Genomic DNA, 21471 nt, shown 5'->3' with positions numbered 1-21471 from the left:
TGCTCTCGCGTTCTCCGAACCACCCTGCAAACCGCAGGGAAGGAGACCTGCTTGCTCGGGGTTCGGGGAACGCGAGAGCAAACCGGGGAAGGAGACCAGCTTCGCCGTGGTTTGCTCTCGCGTTCCCCGAACCCCCTGCAAACCGCAGGGAAGGAGACCTGCTTGTTCGGGAACGCGAGAGCAAACCGGGGAAGGAGACCAGCTTCGCCGCGGTTTGCTCTCGCGTTCTCCGAACCACCCTGCAAACCGCAGGGAAGGAGACCTGCTTGCTCGGGGTTCGGGGAACGCGAGAGCAAACCGGGGAAGGAGACCAGCTTGATTACCAGAGGCTTCCTCAGGTATGCTGGGATACCTGCTTATTCCACGGAGGTCAAGAAAAGCGCTGGTAAGTGGCTACACTTGATTACCAGCGCTGGATCACCAGCGCTGGATCCTCTACACCCGAGACAAAACGGGAGTACGGCCAGCGCTGCAAACAGGGAGTTGCAGCGCTGGTGATGCCCTGCAGATGTGTACACCTCCTAAGTTGCAGCGCTGTAACCCCCTCACCAGCGCTGCAACTTTGTGATGTAGACAAGCCCTCAGAGAAGCTGCAGCATCTTCATTAATCAGCTACATTTTTGAGCTAAAATAGGGGTGTGATCCCTCAGAACTGCTTTTATTTCCCTCAACTAGAACCGCCAGCCAGAAGCATACTTTGAGACGGTGTAAATTTTAGAAGTTAAAACACTGGAGAAAACAGCAGCATATGTAGAGATCTTTTATGGCTCTCTGCCTCTCTAATTACATCAGTGCTGCCCCTTCCTTCTTTACCTGATTTCTGATTAAAACCTTGAATAGCACTTGGTTAATTGCATGAGTAGAAAAGATACTTGAAATTGGGTCAAGTCCTCTCAGAGCTGTTCTCCCTCCTCTTTTCCCCCTCACCTCTCTAATTATTGCCAGGACAAAATTACAGTATTTAATATGCTGACTCTAACTGTCTTGCCGAGGGAATGAGTGAAGAGGAATTTCACAGCAGACATGTTATCACTGCCTATTTCTCATTCTTTCACTGTTTGTGGTGCAGAGACAATTTACTGTTCCCACTCTCCTCAAAGGGACATAATGAGCACCTGGAACTGACACCCAGCACCATTACCTAGTCTTTTCCTTGTTGAAGATGGAATTTTGATTGCAGAGAGGAAGGACGAGGATTTAGTGGCCTATCTCACTGGACGACTAAATCCCCTGTTTGCTTTCGAGAACAAACTGCACTGAGACAAAATGTTAAAATACAGGGCTAGTAATGCACAAGGTGGTGAAACAAACAGAAGTACATGACAGATGTTTTCTTCAGTGCTCTGTGAGGCTCAACATTTGTCAACTGTCATGGATTTCATGACACTCTTGGTTTGTTTAGACAAACGAAGCAAATTCTGGGGTTTCCTGCACGTGGCAAGATATGACAAACAGCTGAAGAAGCTTCAGTTGGAACTGGTAAATTTAACCTCTCATTTACATCGGAGGCTAATAAATAGCAACCCTGCATTGACACCAATGCCAGACTTAGAAGGCTCACTGAAAATTCACTAACAGGTCAAAGTTCTTTCTCCCTCCTGATATTGGTAAAGAAAACAAGTCTTAAGGAAATACATAAAGAGCAGGTAAACTGGATTACTGTGAGCAAAATCTTTAATCCAACTCTTGCCAGGAGACTCCTCAATATGTATTCTAACAAACCTCCAGGCTTGAACACTGCATTGCTGTGTGATCCCCAGTGGTATTAGAGGAGTTGCCATGGTGTAACAGAACATGGCCAAAAGACTACTCCAGTCATATATGCAATAAGAGATCACTCGTATAAGATATGTATGACTTCCATGGGAGTTTTGTCTGGCTAATGAATGCAGGATTGGGTGCCAACTACCCTTCAAGAAGAGTAAAGGTGATACACCTCCTGGGATCAACAGTTATTTACTAGAGCATTCAAATCCTCTGCCTATATAGTCCTGTTTAGGTTTGCACTTGCAGGGTTCCTGAGTAGGTAGGCACTCTGCATGGATGTTACACCTGTGTACTCAAGCATGGTCATTTATAACTAAACAGTCATAACTGTTGTCACTCCTTTCTTTCCTCCTTCCAAGAAATAAACTCACCGGAGAAAATATTTTTCCATAATAGTATGTCACTTAGCAGTAGACAAGCCTGTCAGTCATCCTGAGCTGCTCCTTCCACAGTGTACAAAATATGCAAGGAACTTCCTCTTCCTCTTCCTGAAATCATGGAAAAATCATCACGGTTTTCCTGTGGTGTGCCCCTCTTAATGGGGCATACATGAGATGGTAGCATTCAGATATCAGGTATTCAAATCTTACTTTAACTTCCTTGTAGGGAAAGCAGCAAAGAGTCCTGTGGCACCTTTTAGACTAACAGACGTTTTATAGCATGAGCTTTCATGGGTGAATACCTACTTCGTCGGATGCATGTAGTGGAAATTTCCAGGGGCAGGTATATATATGCAAGCAAGAAGCAGGCTAGAGATAACGACGTTAGTTCAATCAGGGAAACTGCTGTATTACACTCACTCTCCAGACTGAAGTGAGTGGGCTAAAGTGCAAAGGTTCTCCAGTGAATTTAAATGGGTTAGTTCATTCATTGTCTAATGCCAGAATGTAATGTCTGGAAATGATGCAAGCCTAATGATCTTTGGTTCAGACTGCAGAGCAGTTTTATTCTGCAGCTCTTGAATTCTGTCATTAGGGTTACAGAGGAGTCTGATACCCAGAAGGAGTTCACTATATAAGCTTGTTGTAAACTGCTGGAGAAAACAAGCACTAGCATCTGTCAATATGTTTGCACTATTCCAACTAGTTAGTTGTCAGGCTAAGACTCTGTATTGGAGTTTAACTTGAGTTTTGCATTTAGCTTCCCTTTAACTTCTGACTAAAATGTTTTTAGAAAGATGGCAAGAATGCAGTAAACAAGATTGCCTTGTGAGGCATGGACTGGGGAACTATGAGAGCGAAGTGTATCCTGTGAAAAATGGATGTGCACACTAAATTGTGTAAGAAATTAATATTGGCAACATAACTCTAAAAATTGCATCAGTATCGCCCAGGAAGTAGAAACATGATAGAGAGGGTCACAAGGACTCTGGAGGAATTATAGCCATGCAAAAGAATGATGAAAAGAAGGTTAGTAAAAATCATTCTTCAAATGTCCAAGTAGTGTGATCAACCAGCCAAGGCTAAGGGTATTGAAGGACAGCAATGAAAACTTATTGACAGATGAGATTGAGATGGCTCAGTGCTGGAATTGCTTTTTCTTTCTTGGTATTCATGCAGGTAGCTGAAGGTTAGATTCCTAGGATACATTGTCCTACTGATAATAATGTCAAGGTTTCATGATCTTAAAAAAGAGCAGATTATTGGGAAATGAAGGTGGTTGATGCATCAGGCCTAGATGAAGGACATTCCAGACGCTTTGGAAGGGAGTGTGTAGGGAGTAATCAAGCAAAATAACACTAACTATGCCAGACCTTTTTCATGACTTGAGAATGAGGTATTGGTACCAAACAGTGGACCAGGGAGGTAGCGCAGTTTCAATATAGATTCAAGTGACCTAGATAGCTAGCTAGTTATAGAATTGTTCTAATTTTCTGTGTGAGCTGTTGGAAATGCTGATAATTTGGTAATATTGAAATGTATCATTTGGCGAATGAGGTTTCTTGAGAGAACATTCTGGTAGGTAATTTTTTTTGTTCAGTTTTTTTGTTAATTGAAAAGTTAAAATGGTGGAGTCAGGTGGACCCCAGGCCACTGCTCTTCTAGTGGCAGCCCCTTCCTCTTTCCAAGATACTGGCCATTGGGCCTCACTGACCCACACCTAGGGGCTGTGACATTGACTTCGGCCATTGGGTCGTATTACTTTGTATCAGAGGGCTGTTATATGTACCTTGGCCTCCAGGACATATTGCTCTGCGCCTGAGAGCAGTTTTATTGACTCTAGCCTCTAGACTGTGCTGCCCTGTATCACATCTTGCATCCAACGCAGTCCTTGGAGAACTCTTGGTTTGGATGGGCTACGAACAGCTCAGTGAACTAGAATGAGCAAATGTACCCTGTTCACACCACCCCCTTCAACCACAGACAGCCTGTTCAATCGGGGGAAGGATACACTCCTGACTTTCAGTTCCACCGCCAGTTAGGCTGTACGGCTTGCATATCAGATAATGGCGCAGTTTTGCATACGCTTGCACTTTTTTACCTTTTTAAATAGTTATTTGTACACAGGCAGCAGTGATGTTTGAAATGGTTTTCAGAATACTTCTGATTATTTTAATACATTTTTGGTGAACACATTGGTCTTGGTTGACCACTATGTTGGTGAATAAGTTCTTGGAAAAAGGAATGGTCAGGAAATTGTAAAAACAAGTGTTATTTTATTAAAAGCTTTGGATACAAACACACAAAATCAATTGCAAATAATAGTACATGTCAAATTATTTGCTATTTGACTACCACAGAACACAGCATTGCATTCCTCCACATGCATTGTAAGGTGAAGTGAATGAAGAAGTGCACATATGTGCATACAGTAACTCCTCACGTAGTCGTCCTGCTTAATGTTGTTTTGTTACATTGCTGATGAATTAGGGAACATACTTGTTTAAAGTTGCAATGCTCCACTCTTACATTGTTTGGCTGCCTGCTTTCTCCACAGCTGGCAGCCTCTCTATGCCCCCCTCCCGACCCCCAGCCCCTTCCGCCGTCAGACCCTGCGGATCAGTGCCTTCCCCCTCTTGGGCTTAAACTGCAGCAAGGGAGATTTAGGTTGGACATTAGGAAAAAGTTCCTAACTGTCAGGGTAGTTAAACACTGGAATAGATTGCCTAGGGAAGTTGTGGAATCTCCATCTCTGGAGATATTTAAGAGTAGGTTAGATAAATGTCTATCAGGGATGGTGTAGACAGTATTTGGTCCTGCCATGAGGGCAGGGGACTGGACTCGATGACCTCTCAAGGTCCCTTCCAGTCCTGGAGTCTGAGTCTATGAGTCTTTCCCCCACCTCCTGTCCATGGCAATCAGCTGACTTGAGGCATTTTGGAGGCAGGAGAGAGGGGGGAGGAGCAAGGACTCGGCACACAGGCTCCCCCTCTCTCCCCTGCCTCCCGAACGCTGCAATCAGCTGGCTTGTAGCGTTTAGAAGGGAGGGGAGGGAGGGGGAGGAGCTAGGATGCAGTGAGCAAAGTAAAGGGGGAGGAGGTGGAGGGGGAGAAGAGGCGGGTTAAGGGTGGAGGCTTGAGGGAAGGAGTGGAGCGGGCAGGCTGAGGGTTGAGCCCCCTGCCCCTGGTGCTTGTAGAGTAGAGGAAGCTGCCCTGAAACCTACCCCCCTCCCATTTACATTCATTCTTATGGGGAAATTGGATTCGCTTAACATCGTTTCACTTAGTCACATTTTTCAGGAACAGAACTATAATGTTAAGTGAGGTGTTCCTGTATGTGCACAAGGCATCTTTTAGTTCCCTTGCTTGCCTGGACTCAACCCCAGTGATGACGGGTGCACTTTCTGGTTGCCTGTACAAACCGTTAGTGTCCTTGAAACTGCTCCAGGTGAAAATTCTTGCCTTTACCCTCACAGATTTTGTGACGTGCTATGCCCTGCGCACAATGTGGATGACATGTACCACACTGGCATTCAAATGGTTTTGTAGGCAGCGCCATCTTGGCTTCAACATGCCAAATGTGTATTCTAGCATCATCTGCAATTACATCAGTGTGTAATTAAACCTTCTGCCGGGTGCTCTGTGGTCAGGGTACAATTTTATGAACTAGGGCAGTAGAGTGTAAAATAGCAAGAGGCACAGTCACCATGTTGATAACTCTTGTTCAGAATGAATAAGATCCCTGCTTGTCCAAACAGGTAACTGATACTGGTGTGCTGATGAGATCTGGCATGCACCTTCCTTGTACATCGCATGTTGATGATCATGAACTTGTCTTTATGATCAGCCAGCGCCTGCAGAATGATGTAGTGCTGTTTGCTGGTGACATATTCAAGGGCTTCTAATGGTGGGCAAACTGTAGGCACGTGAGTGCCATTGATGTACCTGGGAGAACTTGGGAAGCCTATTCTCCTAAAACCAGCTGGTATTTCATGCACATTAGCTATGTCTACCACCCATTGTAAACCATTGTATAATTGCCTCACAAACTCCCACTGCCACAGCAGTGACACTTGACTTGCCAATACTAAATGAGTTAACCATGGACCCGTAGAAGTCTTCCTGGTCACTGTAGTAACCTGTTTCTGTACTGGTATGGCCTCCCTTGTTTGCATGTCCTGCTACTGGAGGATTGGAACAAGCTCCTCGCATAGCTCCATGGCCCTGTGTTGTTTAACATTTTATCAGTCACATGGAAGAAAACATAGTCATGACTGATAAAGTTGGCAGATGACACAAAAATTGGGGAGGGGGAAATAATAGAGGACAGGTCACTGCTACAGAGTGTTGTGGATCACTTGGTAAGCTTTTCTCCTCAATCACACTTCTACATAAAATGCTACATAGAGTGTTACTACAGATCAAGCAGGGATCAAGATTAATGGCCTCAGTGTGGTGCCACCAACACTGGTTCTCCTCTCGACTGGATCTCTGTAGTAACTCCAGTCTCACTCCCATTGCACCTGGATTTGATCTCTCAGGACCATGTTTGGCTGCTCCACTCAAATCTGCATTCCCTTCATTCAACATCCTGGAAACTCCATGGCTAAATCCCAGAGAAAAGGTTTGCTCAGAGCAAGTTTGCTAGGTGTTACCAATTAGTAGAAAGCCCTCCACCAGGGCTGCCTACCTATCAAAATGGAAGTGGTTCTTGATTTGGGCTTGCCAAACTGGAGTCTCACTGATGTATTCATCCATCCAACATTGTCACGGAGTCACCGGGCGATGCTCTGGAACTGCTCCCCACCAAGCCAGTCAGGACTTTGGGGAGCCTCCTCTCCCTTGGAGCAGACTTGTTCAGGGCAAGAAGCTCACACAGCTTCACCTCCTGGGTCTCTCCTTGGAGCATTCAGCATCCTCTGCCCCTCCTTGCGCTTCCCACAGCGAGTCCACCCCAGCAGGGTCCTGGGGAAGCCACCGGGTTCTGCACCCCCACTTTGCAGTCAGACGTGACTCTCAGCCAGCCAGTAACACAGAGGTTTATTCGATGACAGGAACAGGGTCTAAAACAGAGCTTGTAGATACAGCGAACTGGACCCCTCGGCTGGGTCCATTCTGGGGGGCAGTGAGCCAGACCCCCCAGGTCTCCCTTCCACCCTCGACCCCAGCCAGCTCCAGACTAACAACCCCTCCCAGCCCCTCCTCTCTGCTCAGCCCCTTTCCCGGGCCAGGAGGTCACCTGATCCCTTTGTCTCCAACACCTTCAGCTGGCACCTTTGCAGGGGAGGGGCCCAGGCCATCAGTTGCTAAGAGACAGAGTGTCAGGCATTTAGGTGCACTGGCCATTGCTCTGCCAGATACTTAAGAACTGCCATGGGGACACTGAGGCACCAACACAGTATTCAGAGAAAACATTAAGAACTTTCCCAGTTCGTCACAAACATATACTCATTTTTTTTTTTTGCTCTTGAAACAGCAAGGTTTAGCAATTTCCTCTATCTAGGTTCATCTGGCAGCAGTATTTGCTTTCCCTCCTTGCATGGATAGCCATTCTGTTTTTTTTCAAATTATGACAGTCAGATTCCTTAAAGGCCTGGAAAGGTTATACCCTCAATTAAGAGAGCCCTTTTCCCCCTTGTGGCTTGAACCTGGTCTTGTCTAAATGTATGGGACCACCATTTGAGCCTTTAGCAATGTGCTCCTTACTATACCTCTCTTGGAAAGTGGTTTTCCTAATTGCCATGACTTCTGCCAGAAGAGTCTCTGAACTGCATTCCCTGGTATTCGAGCCACGATGTACATTCTTTAAAGATAAGGTATATTTACGACCTCACCTGAGTTTCCTCCCTAAAGTAGTTTCAGATTTTCTTAGCAATCAAGCTACTTACCTGCAGTTTCCCCAAAACCTCATGCAAATAGGAGTGAAGGACAACACACGTTGGACATCAGATGAGCACTAGCATTCTACATAGACGGCCAAACTGTTTCAGAGGTCCACTCAGCTGTTCCTGGCTATAGTGGACATAATGAAAGGTCTCCCAATCTCCTCACAGACAACTTTGTTTTGGATAAGATAATTTGCCTGTTCATAACAAGTACAGATACACAAAGTGTTTTACCACCAAGATATGTGAGTGCTTTGCTCAGCGCATCTTCTGAATGCTGACAAACACCTATTGGTATGTACTATATAAACTGAAAATTCTCTTAAGGTGATTAAAGCTGTTATTTCTGATCCTCTGGTTGGCTTCTCTGTAACACTAAAAGATGGAAAAACCTGCAATACCAACAATGTGGTGGGAATCCTGTAGAGGGCTGTAGACTTGCTTCCATTTAGAGTCAATATCTGGTTAAACCACCAGTAGAAGCTCCTCAAATAAACACTTTATTCAAGTAATAAAATTCTCTTTAAACCAGCATTGGGAGCAGGAGAGAAATTGCTTAGTCTGATGGTGATGTCCCTGACCAGTGCTCGTATCAGTCTTATTGCCAGAACATCACTACAGGCAGGTGGCTAAGAAATGCCTGTTTTGATCTAGAACTCCCTTTCCAAAGCTGGTACAGTTTGCAGGTGGATGAGTGCTGCTCATTTGGTGTGAGCATTCTAAACAGTGCACTGAGGTAAACGAGGTCAGCTTAGTTTTAAAACTGCAACAGCACTGATAGGCATAAGAAGAAAAGCCTTTTGGATAAAGCTGGCTTTGCCGAAGAGACTAGACAGGATTGCGGATCCAAGGCTATTCTTTTAAGCTGGCAAGCAGGAGCTCTCTGAGAGGTGTGAACTGCTTCCATTCATCTCTATAGGCTGTTAATTTTAAAAACGTAATTGTACTAATTTTAAATATCAGTGTTAACTATTTCAGCATTGATCAAAGAACACAAACAAGAGGGATGATCCTTTAATAAAAGTTCTGCATTGTGTATTGTTTATTATGTTTCAGGTTGGTATTAAGTAGGCAGAGCTTTTACTCCTGCTTTAGGAAATATAGTCACAGAAATTAGAAATAGAAAGGACCACGTCCAGTCAAGTTGATTCCGTCCTATCAGCCAATACAGTATTCTGCATGGTGTATATTGTCTATGTGGCTATAAATTGTGGCCACAAGGTGTCGCTCACGATTCACATTCAGATGTGCTTTAGCTGGTTTCTGTGGCAGGAGGACAGTGTATTCCTTAAAGGTAGCGATGAACTTAAGATCTAGATGAAGCTATCCTCTCCCCACATGGGATTTAAACGCATACTGGTGTCTGTCATGTTGGCATGTGTTTAAAGTTCAGTAAATGATGACTTATCCCTCTTCTCTACTGTTGTAGTACTTTATTTCCTCTTGGTTTTTCCCATTTCTTTTTGGTCTCATTTGCTGGTGCTTCCTTGCATGCTATCATGTTTGTATTGGTGGTGGCACTGAAAAACTCAGTTATCATCTCAGGTCACATTGATAACTCAGCAGAAGAGTTCTGTGTGGCAGAACTTCATAATGAGTCTTTTCCTCTTCCCTATAAAGTTCCAGCTGAGAAGGAAGTTGTTCCTGGCAGAGTAAATCTGAGACACAGCAGCTATTGTCTTTAAGTGAAAATAGCAAATATTGTCTGATGGCTTTTTTCCCTTCAACGAGAGAGAAAATGGCCCCATTTCACTAAAGTGGGTGTAGAATGTGCAGTATATGCAGCAAGTTCTAACACCTACAGTAATGGGAATTTTAGAAGCTTTCACTTGTTTTGTAATTGTGCTCAGTTTTTGCTAGTCACTGTGGATAATTAATTATGCTTTGGAGATGGAGGGAGATATATGTGATATCCAAAGTAGCCTTATCCTGAATCGTAGTGACCACTGTACTTTTATGTCTAGAGCTATCTGGTGTCACTATTTATAATAGTATGCAGTGAGGTTGTAGGTGTGTGGTCCCAGGATATTAGGGAGACAAGGCGGGTAAGGCAATATCTTTTGTAGGACCAACTTTTGTTGGTGAGAGAGCAAGAGATGCTTTTGAGGTTCAGGTCAGGAAGAGCTCTGTGAAGCTCAAAAGCTTGTCTCTCTCTGGCCTTGTCTACACTACGGGCAGAGATGGATCTCAGTTACTCAAATTCAGGTATGTGAATAACGTAGCTGAAGTCAACTTACTTAGATCTACTTACCTCAGGGTCCACACTATGCTATGTCGATGGGAGATGCTCTCCTATCGACTCCCCTTGTGCTTCTCATTCAGGTAGAGTACAGGTGTCGACGGGAGAGTGATCTGCGGTTGACTTAGTGGGTCCTCACTAGACTCACTAGACCTCACTAGACCCACTAGACCCACTAAATCGACCGCTGATGCATCGATCACCGTGCATCGATCCCCCAGTAAGTGTAGACAAGCCCACCTGCAACAGAAGTTGGTCTAATAAAAGATATTACCAAACCAACCCATGTCACACCGTATTTATGGCTTTTTGCAACAATTTATAACCCACTTAACCCCCCCATATACATACACGCATAACCCTTCACCCCCTCCCCGTTTTTTTTCTTTCATTCTCTGATTAGAGGGGTGTTAACAGGCCATTTCACCATTCATTGTCTACAGCAAAGACTGGAACAAATAACACACGAAAGGTGCAAACAATAGTTCTTCTGCTACTTCACCATTCTCTTTAGTTGTCTTCCTTACTGCTTAGTGTACAGGTCCAACAGTCATATATTGTTATCTTTTGTACTGCAGTAATGCCTTGTATACATGCATCTGAGTTCCTATATAACACAAGCCATAGAATTTCATCCAGTAATTCTTTCATGAAGACCTGTAATCTGTGGTTGAATTAAAGCATATTTTCTAATCGTTGATTTTGAAGACTGAAAGCGATGAAGCCACTACATCCTTTGGTAAATTGTTTCAGTGGTTAATTACCCTTATTGTTACAAATTTGCACCTTTTATTTTCGGTTAGAATGTATCTAGCTTCAGTTTCCAAGCATTGGATTGTCTGATATCTGTTTGCTAGATTAAGGTGCATGCTATTTTCTGCCTTCATAGGTACTTCTATACTATGATCCAGTCACCTCTTAAACTTTTGATTGAGCTAAATAGACTGGGCTCAAATGTCTCACTGTTCAATTGGATGTTTTCCAGGCTTCAAATCATTCTTGTGATTCATCTTTGAACCCTATCCAATTGTTCAGTGTTTTTTAAAGTGTGGACACTAGTATTGAATACAGTGATCCAGCAGTGATTATGCCAGTGCTCTGTACTATTTGATGTTCTTGTATTTATACATCCAAGGATTGAATTACTGTTTTAGCCCCAGCACTATGCTATGTACTAAGACCTGAAAAGGGTTAGAAAAACAACCTATATTCTGTACATTTATCTTAATAGTATGAGGAATATCAAAACTGGTTTTCCTCCTCCTTGGTCGATGTTTCCTTGGAATTGCATATGGTGCAAGTCGGAGTTTTCTCATCAGGAACTGAAGGGATGAAAGTGTTTAATGTTTGGGAGAAAAATTCTCTTACTCAGAATCTTAACCACTTCCTATATTTCCTGGAAAATTCTATGCATGGACTAAAGGACTGTTGGATTGAGACTATATCACAAATATCAAGAAAGTGAGCCAAAGAGGGAAAGATGAGAGATGAATTTCTGATGTGAAGCGGAATTATTTTTGTCTTAGACAAACATCAGAATGTAATATAAGACTGGCCATACTGGGTCAGACCAAAGGTCCATCTAGCCCAGTATCCTGTCTTTCGACAGTGGCTAGTGCCAGGTGCCCAGAGGGAATGAACAAAATAGGGAATCATCAAGTGATCCATCCTCTGTCACCCATTCCCAGCTTCTGGCAAACAGAGGCTAGGGACACCATCCCTGCCCATCTTGGCTAATAGCCATTGATGGACCTATCCTCCATGAATTTATCTAGCTCTTTTTTGAACCCTGTTATAATCTTGGCCTTCACAACATCCTCTGGCAAAGAGTTCCACAGGTTGACTGTGCATTGTGTGAAGAAATACTTCCTTTTGTTTTGTTTCAAACCTACTGCCTTTTAATTTCATTTGGTGACCTCTAGTTCATGTGTTATGAGGGGGAATAAAGAACACTTCCTTATTTACTTTCTCCACACCAGTCATTATTTTATAGACCTCTATCATATTCCCCCTTCGTAGTCTTTTCCAAGATGAAAAGTCCCAATCTTATTAATCTCTCTTCATACGGAAGCAATTCCATACCCCTAATATTTTTGTTGCCCTTTTCTGAACCTTTTCCAATTCCAGTATATCTTTTTTTGAGATGGGGTGACCTCATCTGCACACAGTATTAAAGATGTGGCTATACCATGGATTTCTGTCGAGGCATTCCCAACATTCTGTTAGTTTTTTCGACTGCCCCTGCACATTGCACAAGAAACAGCAGAACACTAACTTATTTTCCCCTTTGTCATCTTTTGATTTATATTGCATAAAGCCCTTCATGGTTTGGATCCTTGCTTCTTGTGCTTTTAAGCATAAGAATGGCCCTACTGGCTCAGACCAATAGTCTATCTAGCCCAGAATCCTGTTGTGACTGGAGTCTCAAGGGGGCCATGCTGAGATTGCTGTGACTGCTCAGTTGGGCAAACCCCACAGAATGTGATAGACAATCCTTCAAACTAGCAACAAAACAGCTTCCACAACACCTTACTGGTTACCCAGAAACCAAAAACACAGTTCCCTTAAAACAATCCAGACTTGAGCTCCCACCCAGACAGCGAAGTCAAATATGATGAGGATTACAGAAAATCTTGTTAATATACAAAATTCTACCAATCCCAAGGAATTGGACAGTTACCCCCACCAAGTTAACAAATATCTCAGATCTTACCCAAATACACGCTTACCAGCCAGTTGTTATTAACTAAAGTTTATTACATAAGAACAGCCACACTGGGTCAGACCAAAGGTCCATCAAGCCCAGTATCCTGTCCTCTGACAGTGGCCAATGCCAGGTGCCCCAGAGGAAGTGAACAGAACAGGTTATCATCAAGTGATCCATGCCCTGTCACCCAATCCCAGCTTCTGGCAAACAGAAGCTAGGGACACCATTCCTGCCCATTCTGGCTAATAGCCATTGGACCTATTTTCCATGAATCTATCTAGCTACCTTTTGAACCTCGTTATAGTATTGGGCTTCACAACACCCTCTGGCAAGGAGTTCCACAGGTTGACAGTGTGTTGCATGAAAAGACACTTTCTTGTTTGTTTTAAACCTACCTATTTAATTAATTGGTTTAACCCTAGTTTTTTAGTTTTCATTGGAACAACTTACCAAGGATTGTACCATCACTGTCTATTCATTCATTGATCTAGGTGCTTTGATAATAAAAATGAGTCTCAGTCTTGAACCAGGACTCTTAATAAGGATTGCTTTTGAAGCAGGAACATTCTCTCTCTCTCTCTCTCTCTCACACACACACATACACTTACTTTTATAACACTTCACATTGGCAATACTTGGAAAATACTCATTTTCTGGAGGCAGTGAAGGAATTGGACATCCATTTGACTCAGTGCTGTCTAGGTACTCTTAATTGATTCTGTCATTGTATTCTCTGAGCAAGTAGCACACATTTAAAAACACAAATATCCATGTATTTCTTCCTTCCCACTCAGTAGGAAAAACTAGTTCACGCACAAAAGACCCTATAAGGTTAGTCAAAGAGATTATTGTGGGAAAGCCAAGTTGAAGAGACAAGGTTTGCATTTAGTTCTGAATTGGATGAGTTTAGTAGTTTATTCTTAATTCTTCTAGTAGTGAATTTCACAGCTGATGTCCTGCTCCTCTTAAGGCTGTTTCCAGTGCTCATGGGCCTCTCTCTTTTGGTAGGCAGTTAGCTGTATTCCACTGGAATAATGTCGTGGTTTCAAAGAAAGACTTGACTAGGATGATGTTAATACTGACCTGTGTTACTGAGCAAAATGGCTGCTGCATTTTGTACCAGTTGAAGCTTTTTCAGGATATGTGACTTCATTCTGAGAAGAATTACAGTAATTGAATATGTGGCTTCTTGTATCTGGATCTACTTCTGATGAGATGGGACACAATCTTATTCCATCTAGAAATGTTCATCAGTATAGAACACTTACATTCTGGAGGAAGGAAGAATATTTGTAGTATCTTCTGAACTGTAGATTTTTTTCTTTTTTTCACCGTTTCTCCTCTTCCCAACCTCCCTGTGATGATTTGGGTAATCTGACATCCTATGAATTCTGGTTGGTATTATGAAGCTGTTATAGCAATTTTCATATTATTGAATGACTATGGTATGTGGATTCTGTCATAGGCTGACAGAGCTGTGTCACATCTCTGCTAGACTAGGGACAATACAGTCATTAAATCTAAATGGTTGGCTATTCAGATGGAAACACCTTGGGACCATCGGGTTAGCCCAAGCCTCAGAGAACCAGTATTCTTCTGCCCTCAACAGGTGACTGGCATTTAGAGCAATGGAAAATCTCTAGCAGCAGAACAAAGGAACCAGATGTTGGTGTTGCCACTTATAAACATGAGGGACTCAGACACAGGAAGCTTTGGGCAGGAAAAGAAATTGGGGGTATACTTTCATAGCAGAGAGGGCTCAGTTCAGCTGTCCAGACGGGTAGCCATGTTAGTCTGTGTCAGCAAAAACAACGAGGAGTCCTTATGGCACTTTAGAGACTAACACATTTATTTGGGCATAAGCTTTTGTGGGCTAAAATCCACTTCATCAGATGCATGGAGTGGAAAATGTAGTAGGAAGGTATAAATACACAGTTTAACTGTGTGACCAACCAAGGTCAGAAAATGCAAGCTGAGCTAGAGGGGAAGAAAAGCTACCTGGTTCAGAAGTCAAGCCATGAGCTGCAGAAGTGTCTTGGACACCCGCAGGGGACCTGGACCCCTGCCCAAAGTATACTCCACAGTGTTGAGGAAAGTGAAACAAGGAGTGTGTGTAGGGATTATTATTTTTGTATAGATCTGTGTATTTCTTGTGCTACTAAAGAAAGAGAGTGATGTTTTAGAACCCTGCGCAAAGCGTTTTGTGTTATACCTATCATGTGCTGTTGTTTTAATGTTGATGGGAAATATGGGCCCAAAGAGTCCAAGGTGTTAATATGACCCCGTCACAATTCAACATTAAACAATTATAAATATTTCAAATGCATAGGCATCAGCTTACTTAATACCATGGCAAACATGCTAGGAAATTCTGGATAGCTCAGTGGTTTGAGCATTGGCCTGCTAAACCCAGGGTTGTGAGTTCAATCCTTGAGGGGGCCATTTGGGGTTGGTCCTGCTTTGAGCAGGGGGTTGGACTAGATGATCTCTTGAGGTCCCTTCCAACCCTAATAATAATCTATGATTCTGTGTTAGAGGTTAAAGGTTAGAAATGTATTGATTGAAACACAAAAGGAAAAGAATTAAAACTCACCAAAAAGCATTGAAACAGGAATTGAGTGATTATGCAAAATCAACTTAATGAAAACCTGTCAACTTCCTCAATAATCACTAGAGTGGATCTTTTAGAAAAACATCCAATCTTGATTTAAAAATTGTAAGTGATGGTGGATACTCCATGACCTTCGGTAAATTGCTTTACCAAATTTACGTCTTGTTTGCGGTCTGGTTTTACAATGGTGCCCCTTGAAGAGGTAAACTGTAAATCAGAAAGCTCACACCTTAGGGTGGAGTTCTCGGAGAAGGTGTGCTTAAGCCAATGGTCTCCAAACTTTTTTGTCCGTATCCCCCTTACCTGGTCTGTGTTTCCCCAGGAGCCATGGTCAGGAGCTGGGGCCGGGGGCAATGCTGGCACTGCAGCTGGGGCTGAGGCTGCGGGCCTAGGGGCTGTGGTCAAAGCTGGGCCTGTGGCTGATGGCAGGGCTGGAGTGGAGCTGGGGGCAGAGCGGGGTTGAGTGGGTCTCTTTCCCCATCCCCCCGTGGGGGCTGGCCCAGGCCCTGGTGCATTCCCTGAATGTTCTTCCATGCCCACTAGGTGGGCATACCCTAGAGTTTGTGGACCACTGTCTTAAGCTATGGCGGCAGGCCTGAAGAGTACTAGGGATAAGGCGGTTGGACTGTGAGGACATACCTCTCAGGTGCAGGTGCTAGAGGACATGCACCCTAAGAGTGTGCCTAAAGTCTCCAAGACAGGGATCATGCCTGGACTCTGTTCAGTTAGAATCATAGGACTGCAGATCGAGGGACGTGATCATTCCCCTCTATTCGACATTGGTGAGGCCTCATCTGGAGTGCTGTGTCCAGTTTTGGGCTCCACACTACAAGAAGGATGTGGAAAAACTGGAAAGAGTTCAGCGGAAGGCAACCAAAATGATTAGGGAGCTGGAGCACATGACCTATGAAGCGAGGCTGAGGGAACTGGGATTGTTTAGTCTACAGAAGAGAAGACTGAGGGGGGATTTGATAGCTGCTTTCAACTACCTGAAAGAGGGTTCCAAAGAGAATGGAGCTTGGCTGTTCTCAGTGGTATTAGATGACAGAACAATGAGTAATGGTCTCAAGTTGCAGTGGGGGAGGTTTAGGTTGGATATTAGGAAAAACTATTTCACTAGGAGGGTGGTGAAGCACTGGAATGGGTTCCCTAGGGAGGTGGTGGAATCTCCTTCCTTAGAGGTTTTTAAGGCCCGGCTTGACAAAGCCCTGGTTGAGATGATTTAGTTGGGAATTGGTCCTGCTTTGAGCAGGGCTTTGGACTAGATAACTCCCGAGGTCCCTTCCAACCCTAATATTCTCTGATTCCAGTCACAGAATCATAGAATTCTATGATTCTATAACTGGAAGGGACCTCAAGAGGTCATCTAGTGCAGTCCCCTACACTCATGGCAGGACTAAGTATTAGCTAGGCTTAAAGAGCACAGGATCCAGTGGTCAGTTCTGTCACAGCAGTCTGAGTGTCCAATAGAAGATGTTCATCTAGCTCTGTGACATTTCCCCCCGCCTTCAATTTCATGTACATGCTAAAACAGGCATCCTGCTGTTTTTCAGGATACAGCACTATTTTCCACTTGTAAGTTTTTCTGATGGTGTAGCCTATATAGACCAATCTGATTTGTCCATCCACTTAGGTGAGAACTAAAAATCCCAATTACTTTCAGTTTTAAATGGTCAAAAGAAATTTGAAGATATGACACAGTATTTATGTATTTATCACCATGGCTTGCAATTATTGTCTCAGGTGAAAGGGGTAGGGAAGAGATTCCTGTCTCCTAGTGCTCCCTGGAGACATGAAAACTGTTAAGTGTGGATTTACTTAGGATAAGAGATTTTGTTTTTTGAAAAATTGAAGATAAGTAATTTTGCCCTCTTCATCTTTTCATGCATGCCAGGTCCTGGAGAAATACCCCAATACTCCTATGAGCCATAAAGAGATTCTTCAAGTTATCCAGAAAGAAGGACTGAAAGAAATCAGGTGAGTTGCTCTACCATTCAGTCCTATCTTATGCATTTTTTTGGTTACTAAAGATAAAATTGTAAATTGTTCAAGTGCATAAAGGACTTAGGCCGTTAAATTCTATTTTATGAAATAATTCTCAGGTGACTTAAAGTTGTGAATTTTACTCCAAGTGATTCATGCAGTTCATAATTCGTTTCTAAGGAAGCTCTGTCTATCTTTGTTCTGCAGCCCTTGTAACTGCTCATGAAAAGGGACGTGCTCTGGTATTTTAGGCTCCAATCTTATTGGGATAATCTTTTTAATGCAAAACTGAAAATTACTATGCTAGCTTTTATTAACTTATATTCACTTTTTAAAATCTGGAATTCAACATTTTTCTGGAGTGTTTTTAGCTCAGATATTGCCACATTGTACCAGTGCAGAACTGTAAAGAAAAATTAACTAGAAATCAACTAAAACAAACATGAAACTGACTTTTTTCCCCCTTAAAAGAATCCCCTCCTGGCTGGCTGTGAGACTTTGCTAGTACTGGGTTCTGCCCTTACAACAGATTGGGCTCAGAACCATAGACTTTAGGGTCAGAAGGGACCAATGTGATCATCTAGTCTGACCTCCTGCACAAAGCAGGCCACAGAACCCTACCCATCCACTTCTATAACAAACCCCTAACCTATGTCCGAGTTATTGAAGTCTTCAAATTGTGGTTTGAAGACCTCAAGCTGCAGAGAATCCACCAGCAAGTGACCCATGCCCCACACTGCAGAGGAAGGTGAAAAACCTCCAGGGCCTCTGCCAATCTGCCCTGGAGGAAAATTCCTTCCCGACCCTAAATATGGCGATCAGCTAAACCCTGAACATGTGTGCAAGACTCACCAGCCAGCACTCAGGAAAGAATTCTCTGCAGTAACTCAGATCCCATCCCATCACAGACCACTGGGCATACTTATCTGCTGGTAATCAAAGATCAATTGCCAAAATTAAGCTATCCCATCATACCATCCCTTCCATAAACTTATCAAGCTTAGTCTTAAAGCCAGATATGTCTTTTGCCCCCACTACTCCCTTTGGAAGCCTGTTCCAGAACTTCAGTCCTCTAATGGTTAGAAACCTTCTTCTAATTTCAAGTCTAAACTTCCTAGTGTCCAGTTTATACCCATGATCTATGAGAGTGAGCATGACTGACCAGAACAAGTCTCTTCTCAAAGTGCTCCTGTGAGCACAGCCTCAGCGCTCTAGGGCTACGTCTTCACTACCCGCCATATCGGCGGGTAGCAATCGATTCCTCGGGGATTGCTATATCGCGTCTCATCTAGATGCAATATATCGATCCCCGAACACACGTATATCGATTCCGGAACTCCACCAACCCCAGCAGAGTTGCGGAGTCGACATGGGGAGCCGCGGACATCGATCCCGTGCCATGAGGACGGTGAGTAATTTGATCTTAGATACTTTGACTTCAGCTATGTTATTCACGTAGCTGAAGTTGCGTATCTGAGATCGATTTTCCCCCGTAGTGTAGACCAGCCCTAGGACTTGTGTCTAAGATGGTGTCCTCAGACTGGTAAAAAGGCTGTGGTTAAGGGAGGAAGGAGCATAAAACTAGGTCACACTCACCCAGTCCTCATAAGAAAAAAGCAGAGGTCTCCTCACGCTGCTTTTTTAAAGAACAGCTCAAGGCTGAAGATGAGTCCTGTTGGCATCCCCTCGGGTACCAGTCACTGTGCTTTGGTACATGCCTTTTGTGCATGTCTCACCTGGCAGAATCCTTGGCACTGAAGCTCCTGGAACTGACATCATCAGTATCCGGGACTCTCGTACTGATGACTTTCATCTGTTTGCCCTCAGTACCATCTTTCCCAGTAGCAAAAGCTTCCACAGTACTGGGAAAAGTGTCAGCTCACCCTGAATCGCCACTGCTCTCCTCTGTGATGGGAATACCATTCATGCTACCAACCATTTGTACCATTATGGTATCAAGTCCTTCCTCAGTGCCAGCCAGAGCGGATGCTGTGGTTTTGCTTGGGACCCCAGTTAAGGTAGCTCTACCTCTAGAGGAGGAATACTTCTTCCCCTCACCTCCCTCTGTTATGCCCAGAGGCTTATCACTCCAGCCGCTCTTCAAGGTCCCAGTAATTTGGTCTGTATAGCTTTGACAGGGAATCTAGAGCACTTTATTATTTCCCTACATCTAGGGGTTCCAAAGACAAGCATGGTATTGGCCCTCCTGGCCCCTTACCCCTACTATCAGTCTTGGGTATATTGTGCAGCTTGGGAATTATAGCCTGCTAAGAAGCCAGCTTCTGCCTCAAACAAGAATCTTTTCAAATAATGATCTATTAATTAAGCCTTCTTTTTCCAAATATTAATATTCTAATGGTCCTTCCTAGTCTCAGGAATGTGCCACCAAGATTATGCCTCATTAGTCTTTTAGCGACAGTGACTTTTCTCCTAATGAAGTAAATCAAGTTTTGTCATTGATCTTAAAAGGAACATAAGCAGGTCTGGGATCTTGAAAACAAACTTGTGGTGGTGGTGGTGGTGGTAGTAGTGCAAGTCACGTAAATGAACACTTTTTACAGAACCTGATGAAGTACAAGGTCCTCATGAATCCTAATTGTACTAAGACCTTTTCAGAGGATTGGCTCTTTAGTTATAGATTCTAGACAGTTTCCTCAATCTAGAGCAGATTTGATCAGGATTTACTTCTCTGAGTTTGAGTTATTTTCTTCTGGAGCCTTTAATGTTGAAGGTGGGATGAAAGTCCTATCAGCAATAAATCTAGCAGGTGTCTTAAACATGATAGACTACATTGCCAAATAGATCTAACAAAAGTATGATTTCAAACTTGCTGTCATTGGCAGACTGCTGTTTTGTATGTTTGCAGCATGGTCAGAGAAGGTGGAGCAGAAGCTGTGATCCTCTTGAGCCTCTGCTCTTTTGGACTTCTCTGTCTTTCTTACTATACCCTCAGTCCCCAGAATTTCTTCACAGATTAGAGAAGATGAAGCAGATCTGATTCTCATAATTCCAAATTGGTCTTGATACTCTGACAAATATGGCAATTTCCTTGAAAAACCTTATGGAATCAAGCTTAAGTATCTTTGGAGTCTATTGTATTAAATGCAAAGCTTATGTATTATTGTGAGCTGGGATTGTATGTCGCTTCTCTCGGAGGGAGATGTGATGTCAGACCTGTGAGTTCAAAGGATGATATTGAAAATGTCCTGGACAAGAATAAATTTTTGGGATTTCGTGGAGACTGCCTAAGGGGAGATTAATGCTACTTTTCAACATCCGGTTATGCAAAAGCCTTGCCTTTCTCTGCTGAGTACCAGTTCCTGGAGAGGAAAGGCCCAAGCTGTATAAAGAAAGGGCTGAGCTGCCCAGCCAGGGTTCTGGTTCTGGATCAGAGGCAGTTGTGAATTTGTACCCCATAGTGAAAATCCATTTGTGTGTTTTGAAGGACTGACACCTGCCAGAGCCAGAGGTCGGAATCAGAGTGACCTCTAGTAAGCTTTTTAGCATGTGTGTAGGTTCTTTCATTGTTTTTAATGTTCTCACCTTGAGAACATAAGAACAGCCATACTGGGTCAGATCAATGGTCCATCTAGCCCAGTATCCTGTCTTCCAACAGAAGCTAGTACAAGGTGCTTCAGAGGGAATGAACAAACATCAGGTGATCCATAATGTGTCACTCACACCCAGCTTCTGGCAAACAGGGGCTAGGGACATTTCAGAGCATGGGGTTGCATCCCTGACCATCCTGGCTAATAGCCATCTATGGACCTATCCTCCACTAATTTATCTAGTTCTTTTTTGAACCCTGTTATAGTCTTGGCCTTCACAACATCCTCTGGCAAAGAGTTCTACAGGTTGACTGTGCGTTGTGTGAAGATATACTTGTTTTTGTTTGTTTAA

The 21471-nt window shown here is 43.5% G+C and overlaps 1 protein-coding gene across 5 annotated transcripts in view; it reads left to right on the top strand.

Annotated features, from left to right (window-relative positions):
- ASXL2 (ASXL transcriptional regulator 2) overlaps positions 1-21471 on the top strand; it is a 237837-nt gene that overhangs the window by 41375 nt on the left and 174991 nt on the right. For all 5 annotated transcript variants that reach the window (XM_030555054.1, XM_030555056.1, XM_030555057.1 and 2 more), the window contains one exon: positions 17483-17565. In XM_030555054.1, coding sequence (XP_030410914.1) covers positions 17483-17565 — 83 coding nt within the window. The remainder of the gene's footprint in view (positions 1-17482; positions 17566-21471) is intronic.

Source organism: Gopherus evgoodei, chromosome 3, assembly GCF_007399415.2.
Source record: "Gopherus evgoodei ecotype Sinaloan lineage chromosome 3, rGopEvg1_v1.p, whole genome shotgun sequence".
Lineage (NCBI taxonomy): Eukaryota > Metazoa > Chordata > Testudines > Testudinidae > Gopherus > Gopherus evgoodei.
This window is presented reverse-complemented; position numbering and strand designations above follow the sequence as displayed.